The 8905-nt window shown below is 44.1% G+C and overlaps 1 protein-coding gene across 1 annotated transcript; it reads right to left on the bottom strand.

Annotated features, from left to right (window-relative positions):
- Positions 1 to 1000: 1000 nt before the first annotated feature.
- LOC121319464 (annexin A13-like) lies at positions 1001 to 8664 on the bottom strand. Its single transcript, XM_041256912.1, has 11 exons — positions 8540 to 8664; positions 6789 to 6864; positions 6447 to 6541; positions 6005 to 6175; positions 5742 to 5775; positions 5421 to 5500; positions 3796 to 3864; positions 3009 to 3110; positions 2795 to 2870; positions 2297 to 2409; positions 1001 to 2044 (listed from the first exon to the last, which is right to left on the bottom strand). Exons 1-11 carry the CDS (start codon positions 8552 to 8554, stop codon positions 1925 to 1927), a joined length of 951 nt encoding a protein of 316 aa, XP_041112846.1. The 5' UTR covers positions 8555 to 8664; the 3' UTR covers positions 1001 to 1924.
- Positions 8665 to 8905: the final 241 nt, after the last annotated feature.

The following is an 8905-nucleotide window of genomic DNA, read 5'->3' as shown; positions in this document are numbered from 1 at the left end:
TTGGTGTCACACACCGAGGAACCATCCACAGCCTACTCGACGGTGTACAAAAACCCTGCATGATGAACTGAAGATTTCAAATTGTGATTCATCGGTCCATAAGACCTTCTTCCAGTCTTCAGTAGTCCACTGGCTGTGCTTCATGGCCCAGGCAAGCCTCTCTTATTTTGCCATCTTAGCAATGGCTTTCTTACTGCCACTCTACCTGTCACACCTGCAGCTCAAAGTCTTCTCTTCACAGTTGAAACTGAGACTTGCTTACTTCGACTAGTGTTAAGCTGTGCTTGAAGCTGTTGTCCTGTGAGTCGCCTATCACGCAAGCTGTTGACTCAGAAAATTGTCTTCTGATTCTGTTGTGGCTTTGGGTCTGCCAGACCTCTTCCTGTCAGTTTCCTCCAGTTTCCAAGTGCCTTTTCATGGTGTAGGAAACTGTACTCACTGACACCATGGCTTTCTTTGCAATTTCTCTAAAAGACCTGCACTTTTAAGGGTTATAATGGTCTGTATTCCTTTGTTAATTGCCTTTTTCTTGCCATTATGATAGCAATATACTACTTCCTGCAGTACAATACTGTCCAAACAATGCTTAAGAGGGTGTAGTAACACAGTCTGTTCCAACACTGCTTTTATAGGGTTTGTAAGTAATCAACAAAAGTTGGGATACCTGTAGGAATTGTTAGCATCAACTTTCAAGGCTTAATTTACTTCCATTGCTGCAGAACAGCTGTAAGTTGTTAACCCATTACTTGTTCCCTGAAAGAGGCCTTTTTGTATAACTCTGAAATGTACGTTATTTTTCAGTTTTTGGTAACCTAAACTTTTTTTTTTTTAATCTCTGGCAGTTTACCGTTTACCTTTGTACCACTTCAGGTTATTCACTGGACTTGAACTGCTTACATTTCAATAAAAACCGAAGAAACGGGGGTGTTCTAAAACTTTTGACCGGTAGTGTATATAAATAAGTAATGCATGTTAAAAGGAATAAGTCTGGCTACACAAGTTGTTTGCAAATGTTTTTATTGATTAATATATAGGGACATCTTTGGAGGTTTTACCCATTTTGATTTGGTCCTTCCATCATGTAGTCCTCCATTTAGACGCTGGGCTGTAGCTCTTGCACATGTTGTCTAAACACTAACTAATTGAATAAGCTTTTGACCTCAAAGACTTGCACACAAACAGAAAGGCAGCTGTGTTGCTCGTAAACACAGTGACAACAGGATCACAACCACAGCCTGTGCTGTACTGCCCTCATAAGCAGAGGCATGTGGGAGAGATGGGAGGTTTCCAGCTGAGAGAGCAGTGGAGACACTGTGCCTTAATGCTTCCTGTTCAGTGAGTCCGGTGTGCTTGAACATCTGTTAGTGATTCCTTGAGTAGAATATTCAATGTGAATGTTCTATTAGGTATCTACACTGAGGTAGTATCCCACCATGCAGCTCCCTGATAGGCTGAAGAGAGTTCTGAGGTCAACAATCGATTGTTACATCATAATTAGGGGTAGAGGGTTTCTGAAGTTACGTTAGAATTTAATTGTACTACAATTACTAGCATTGCTTAATGAATTAAAAAGCCATCAAGAATATAAAAGCGATGTGTAAAGATGAGTCTACAAAAGTTCTAATACTTCTATATTAATATGTATTCTGTTAATATTTTTTTATAATATATTTTAGTAATTAATAAAATCCTACGGGATGAGAGCCCCTGAAGCATTAGTCCTCCAATGCTATCCTGCATTCAGAAAGCCCTCCCCGTGTGTGCACTTGGTAAACTAGAGTGAGGCAGATAGAACGGCATATCAAAATTGGTTACATGCCCTAGAAACACTGTAGAGGACTTGATAACACAAGAATACTGCTCTAGATGCCACGCAGGACAGCTGCTTCTGTGGCAGGGTGGGCTCTCCTCCAGCCTAGGCAGATCAGTGCAGGATTGCCAGAAGCATGCGTTTGAAATCCCCTCCACACTCCGAGCTCACTGCCTCCTTCAGGGGCACGTCGTATTTCTCGGAATACATGTCCTTTATCGTCTCCAGATCGATCTGGAAAACAGACACACACGTCTGCTAACCCTTGCGCTTCTTTCACACTGTTTGCAGCAGTTTATCTCTATATGTCAAATGGATCTGAAATGTTTGCACATCCTGAATTAATGTAAAAAGTGAGCTTCATGATAATAAAACCAGTTGTAATGTTAAAAAAAAAAAAAAATCTAAAGCATTTCAAAAAGGTGGTTCGCAGTCCTTCAACACAGGTGTGCAGAGGGGGGGGGTGTATATTTGTTTAATCTCTACCTCAGCGCGCCCCACGATGATCCTGATCAGCGTGTCCTCATCCGTTCCAATGCCTTTCATACCGTGCTGCAAGCGCCTCGCAAAGTACAGCTGCAGGTTCTTTGCACACCTCACTAGAGAGAGGGAGAGGGAGAGGGAGAGAGGGAGGGAGAGGGAGAGGGAGAGGAGGGATCACTGATTTTTCAAACTGCAAGCTGGTAGCCACACAACAGCCCCAGCATCACAGTACATTGTCAGTGTCACAGTGTAGTGTGACTGAAACAGGAGACTCGGGTCACAGCTCCGCATTGTGGATACTTTACATCCCCGAGGTATGAGGCAGGATTCAAAAACATTTGCGATAGAAAAGTGTGAAAATATAATCGCTCCGTGTCCCTCAATGGGTTTGCAAACATAAACCTGCTTGCAGAGTTGCAGTGACACCTGGTGGAGGGCATTCTATATGTTTTATAAAACTGAACATTGAAAATAATAAGCCTTGAAATGAAATGCAATTACCAATTGTAATGTAGCATTTCTGCAGAGTGCCCGAGGTCTCGTTTTTAATGGCATCCTTGATATCCGAATCTGCAAGCTGTAATCAGAAATGCAAACTGAGAACTGAGAAAGACAGCCAGCCATATTCTATGCAACAGCATAGTATATACATATATACATTATATACACACACACACACATTATATATATATATATATATATACACACAGCTTACCTGCTCATAGATTTTAAAAGTGGCCTGCAACTGCATGTAGTTCCTTTTGACCAGAATAGTGGTAAACACAGATTCATCAGTGCCAAATCGCCCCTCTCCAGCCTGAAATAACAAGCAGCAATGCTAAAGATCAGTATTACAGCAGTGTAGCCGAGTCCCTGACTGTGACACAGAAGAGAAAGTGTGCAGGGAACTTCATGTGCTTTATAATGTACAAGGGAGCTCCACCCGACCAGCTGAATGTGCTGCACCGGTCTCACCTAATATCCCTGCATGGAGTGCTACACAGAACACATCACACTGCATGGACTCGTAACACTTCTGCCATGTAAATGCAGGGACTATGAAGTAGAGCACAGGGCAAGCAAAGACTTCACTGAGAGACATGCTGTACAGCCCCACCACTGTGTGAGAAAAGTACTGATGGAACAAACTGGGATTTTGTTCCATCAGTATAAGGAATTCCTAGACCCAGGGCTTAATGCGTGAAGGACATGAAGCAGCCCTTGTAATAGCTGACAGCACAGCACCACATTCTAGACAGCATGTGCGTGTGCTGTACATGTGAGTAATAGCACAGTGGGATTGTGGTAACAGCAGAAACGAAGAGGAGCATGTTGTAAAGACCATGCTTTACTGTGGGAAGTGCTGGATATAAGCATGGGAAAGTGTAGTATTAGTGTTTGCTGAGCACTAGGTTTTGGAGGGCCTGCTCTCTCTTCAGGGGTTAAAGACTAGTGCATGCCAATGCCACTGACATGTACTAGCACAGTATCTGCTTCATTACCTCAAAGAGCTCCGTGGCATCAGCTTCTGCCTGCTCCTCATCCACTTCAAAGCCTTCGTCTCTTTCAGCCTGTGAAGGACAGACACTGGTGAAGCAGGAGGCACCTCCCTGTACAGTACGGGGCCACTCTGACCTGGGACCGAGTGCATTTAAACAGGCAGGCAGGAGCCATACCGTTACACACACTGCTAATGACTTCAATGACTGCTACAGTGTTACACACACTGCTAATGACTTCAATGACTGCCATACTGTTACACACACTGCTAATGTCTTCAATGACTGCTATACTGTTACACACACTGCTAATGACTTCAATGACTGCTATACTGTTACACACACTGCTAATGACTTCAATGACTGCTATACTGTTACACACTGCTAATGACTTCAATGACTGCTATACTGTTACACACACTGCTAATGTCTTCAATGACTGCTATACTGTTACACACTGCTGATGACTTCAATGACTGCTATACTGTTACACACACTGCTAATGACTTCAATGACTGCTATACTGTTACACACACTGCTAATGACTTCAATGACTGCTATACTGTTACACACACTGCTAATGACTTCAATGACTGCTATACTGTTACACACTGCTAATGACTTCAATGACTGCTATACTGTTACACACACTGCTAATGACTTCAATCACTGCTATACTGTTACACACACTGCTAATGACTTCAATGACTGCTATACTGTTACACACACTGCTAATGACTTCAATGACTGCTATACTGTTACACACACTGCTAATGACTTCAATGACTGCTATACTGTTACACACTGCTAATGACTTCAATGACTGCTATACTGTTACACACACTGCTAATGTCTTCAATGACTGCTATACTGTTACACACTGCTGATGACTTCAATGACTGCTATACTGTTACACACACTGCTAATGACTTCAATGACTGCCATACTGTTACACACACTGCTAATGACTTCAATCACTGCTATACTGTTACACACACTGCTAATGACTTCAATGACTGCTATACTGTTACACACACTGCTAATGACTTCAATGACTGCTATACTGTTACACACACTGCTAATGACTTCAATGACTGCTATACTGTTACACACACTGCTAATGACTTCAATCACTGCTATACTGTTACACACACTGCTAATGACTTCAATCACTGCTATACTGTTACACACACTGCTAATGACTTCAATGACTGCTATACTGTTACACACACTGCTAATGACTTCAATGACTGCTATACTGTTACACACACTGCTAATGACTTCAATGACTGCTATACTGTTACACACACTGCTAATGACTTCAATCACTGCTATACTGTTACACACACTGCTAATGACTTCAATGACTGCTAATCCAGTTCTAAGCACTCAATTAGGTGACACAGCCTGTGTTCACAATGTACTCAGGATGTATTTATTCAGGTCAGGAATCCAGTCATTTACATGTTTAATATCCACACAGACAGCTTTACTAAGATGATGTATAGGAGATTACAGGTACCGGAGTCTGGATCCCTATTCTGTAAAGTTCATCTCTTTGCAGCCTCCCCATACATATCTAAAGCATGGCAGGAATGGCAGTAAGAAGCCCCGCTGTGCTGCTTTACCTGCAGTAGAGCCAGCAGCAGGTTCCTCACATCCCCGCTGGTGTCCCCCGCGATGTCTTCTTCCAGGTCGCGCTCAAACACTAGGAGCAACGCAGGAGAAAGACTTGACACTTATTATTGGGCTAACAGCTCAGACACTTCACTTCCCGGGTGCTCGCACTGTAAGCCTCCCTTTCGTTACAACAGAACACAAAGAAGCAAAGAACGGATTGTGAAACATCTGACATTTGAACAAAAACTGTCATGTTCACTGCAGCTTTTTTTTGTTTGTTTGTTTAAAGTGTCGTGCTGTGGGCAAGTCCCCAGTGAAAGAATACTCACGTTCATTATAAGCCTGCTTCACAGCGCAGATTTCCTGTTGAAAGAGAGAGAGAGAGAGAGAGAGACTTCTGGATCACAATTAAAAGAAGATATTGGTGGTTCTACAGTATTTCACAAACTGTTTGTGCTTTACTTTGCTTTTCTTCATTCAGTACAGATGATACAATTAGACGATCACGTACTTGTCTTTGGACAGTAGGGCGGCGCTGCAGTGTGCAGTCTGGTAACCCCAACCCCAACCCCAACCCCAACCTTTTACAAACCTTATTGCTCCTGCTGCAAAGAATCTCCACCAGGATGTCCTCGTCGGTTCCGGCTCCCTTCATCGCCTTCCTCAGCTCCTTGGCATCGAAGACGGTGGGTGAATCTAGGAGAGCGATAACCACCTTCTCAAAGCTGTCAGACAGCTCCTTCTTCAACACTTCCACCAGCTCCTAGCACCCAGACAGCAAGGACACAAACCATTAGCGCAGCGCAGAAACCAGTTTTTGTCAGCAGGGCGGAGCAGTCAGCACGGTATTCAGGCATCCAACTTCTAAATACTCAATCAGAATAGCTAACGTAAAAACTTGATTTGGCTTAGAGTAAGAGACAAGCCGTTTTCATTTCGTTAGCACAGACCTCCCTACACTAGATTGATGCAATCCTGACTTTGCTGTAGTGTGCAGCGTTGCAGTGACAGAAAGGCTTAGTGAGAGTCCTCACATCATCATACTTGTCGAAGTACGCCTGCTTTATTTCCAGACGCTGTGGACAAGACCGGTTTGCCAGGATGTTGATGATGGCTTCCTCATCCGTCCCTGAAAACAGAAAAGAAAAAAACTCAAAAGTTGAAATGAACCCAGAGCAATGCTTTCTGGAAAGCCACTGCCTCTGCATTTAATTCATGAAGTTCTTTAATTGTTATATTTAAGATCAGAATAATAGGGCTTATCTGAACGATGTGATTATGCCAGGACCCCCCTGGTTCCCTATCAGTTTGTAGCCAGAGGTTTTACTGTGATTAAATGAAAGAGACCAGGCATCTGCCCCAGCAGAGCTCCTTACCCAGTCCTTTGCAGGCTTTCCTGATTGCTTTAATGTCAGCCAGCACATCGAAGTCTGGATACGCCACAATGGTTGGCTAGGAAAATGAAAAGAGCACACAGTTTATGTGCTGGGGTGCTGTATCGGTGTGTTCAGACAATACCATGATCCGATGTGAAAGGCAGCGTGGGGCTGAGCGAATGTTAAGCAAACAGACGGATTAATGCAGGGCAAGGCTGGAGCACAACGGCTCAAGGTTACAGTGGCAATGTAGGGCGAGGCTGGAGCACAACGGATCAGGGTTACACAGCGTCAATGCAGGGCGAGACTGGAGCACAAATGATCAGGGTTACACAGTGTCAATGCAGGGCGAGACTGGAGCACAAATGATCAGGGTTACACAGTGTCAATACAGGGCAAGACTGGAGCACAACGGATCAGGGTTACAGTGTCTACACAAAACCTCTTGCTCTTCCTCTCCAAACTCCTCCCTCCCTTCTCCCACTCCCTGCTCTGCACCTCAGAACTCATTAAGGTAATGCAGTTAGGAGGCTCCTCTGGGCTAAGAGGATAATGCTGGCAGTGTCTGTAAGGAGAGGAGAGGAGAGGAGGGGAGTGAAGAGGAAAAATCTGATTTTACAGCAAGACGACTCAAACACAGGGCATGTCTGGAGGTACAGTAATAAAAAAAATTAAAAGTATTAAGGGTGCATCTGAATGAAAACAACCGAAATATACTTTACAGCACAGTAGAGCACAGCCCCTTCAACGGGCTACCTAGCGATTTGTAACCTGGCAGTCCCAGGAGGAGTCTGCCCTGTACAGAACACAAAGGAGCCCGACAATACTGCTGCACTGTGACCTTGAGCACCAGCGCTCTCAACGCTTCAGGACAGAACAATGCAGTGAGTCAGGCTGCTTTTCACTGGTGTTGCTGTTGAACCTGGGCTGGGTCTCAGAGAGAGAGAAAGGGCTCGTCCTTCTCCCAGTTCAGGGAATTTGAGGAGGAGCGAGTCTAGTAAGCACCCAGTATGAATAGCTGGAGCGAGTCCCATTTCCTTCCTCCCCCTGGCCCTGTCCAGAGCTCGCTCAGACACATCCTGTTTGTATTCTTGTCACAGGGTTCTGGTGAATTCTACCATAAACGCCCTTCACAAAAACGCTCCCTGCTCATGCCTCTCGCTTTGTGTGTGTAACACACAGGACTGCAGCGAAATATGGGATCAGAAAACAAACGGGTGCGAAGCTTTACTTCAGAAATGATGCGCTCATACAGAAAATGTTCAGTTTAATCTGCGTGAGTGAGTTTATATAACAGGCTACTAATGGCGCCTCAGGGTAAATATAACGGGGAGAAGCGAACATGATTCATCGTGATAGTGAAGCATGTTTAATGCCAGCCTGCACTGGACTACAAACTAGCTTTTTTTAAACAAAAACGTCCCGTACAGTTATATTATTTACATAACGAATACTAACAACACATTCAACCACGACCTGACATTAATAACAAGTGCATTTTTTTAAATTAATATCATGCGCGAATGTTATATTTAATTAAAACAGTAATACTAATAAATAATGCTTAAACTCGTTTTGTAGTATAGCGCTAATCTGAGGCCGCTGCCCTCTGAGGTTTTCAATCGCTTATCGACTGGCAAGCATGCTGCAGGATCAAATCATCTGTTGGTCGGGTGCCCAAATCTGCAGCGGCGCTACTCGGCACCTGTTGCCAACAATAAAAGAAACGCAGTATATGATAGTACACTCACTTGGACGTTGCCCATTTTGCGAGTTGTTGCGTTCCAGCGGTGCTGACCGGTCAGTTCTCCTGCGCTGGTCTGTGGTGAGGAATCCTATTCAGTCGGTTAGATGCAGAATAGAGATTTGCAGACGACGCCTCTGACGTCACCCCGTTAGCAGAAGGCTTGAGGGGTTCGGTTTAACAGTTTCACACGTGACCACTGGGAAAGGGCAGCGCAGCCAACTGGATAAACATGCTGTTTATGCAATGGTGATTTCTATTATTGTTATTATTATTAGAGGAGTTCACTGGTTTGAGGTGAAACATGTGGTTAGCTGCTAAATGCATGCCTCTCTTTCCCTGATTTCAGCAGCTCCCTCCTCAGTGCATTCCA

The sequence above is a fragment of the Polyodon spathula genome, chromosome 8 (genome assembly GCF_017654505.1).
Source record: "Polyodon spathula isolate WHYD16114869_AA chromosome 8, ASM1765450v1, whole genome shotgun sequence".
In the NCBI taxonomy this organism is placed as follows: Eukaryota; Metazoa; Chordata; class Actinopteri; order Acipenseriformes; family Polyodontidae; genus Polyodon; species Polyodon spathula.
The sequence above is the reverse complement of the archived record's forward strand: the minus strand, read 5'-3'. Positions and strand labels throughout refer to the sequence as shown.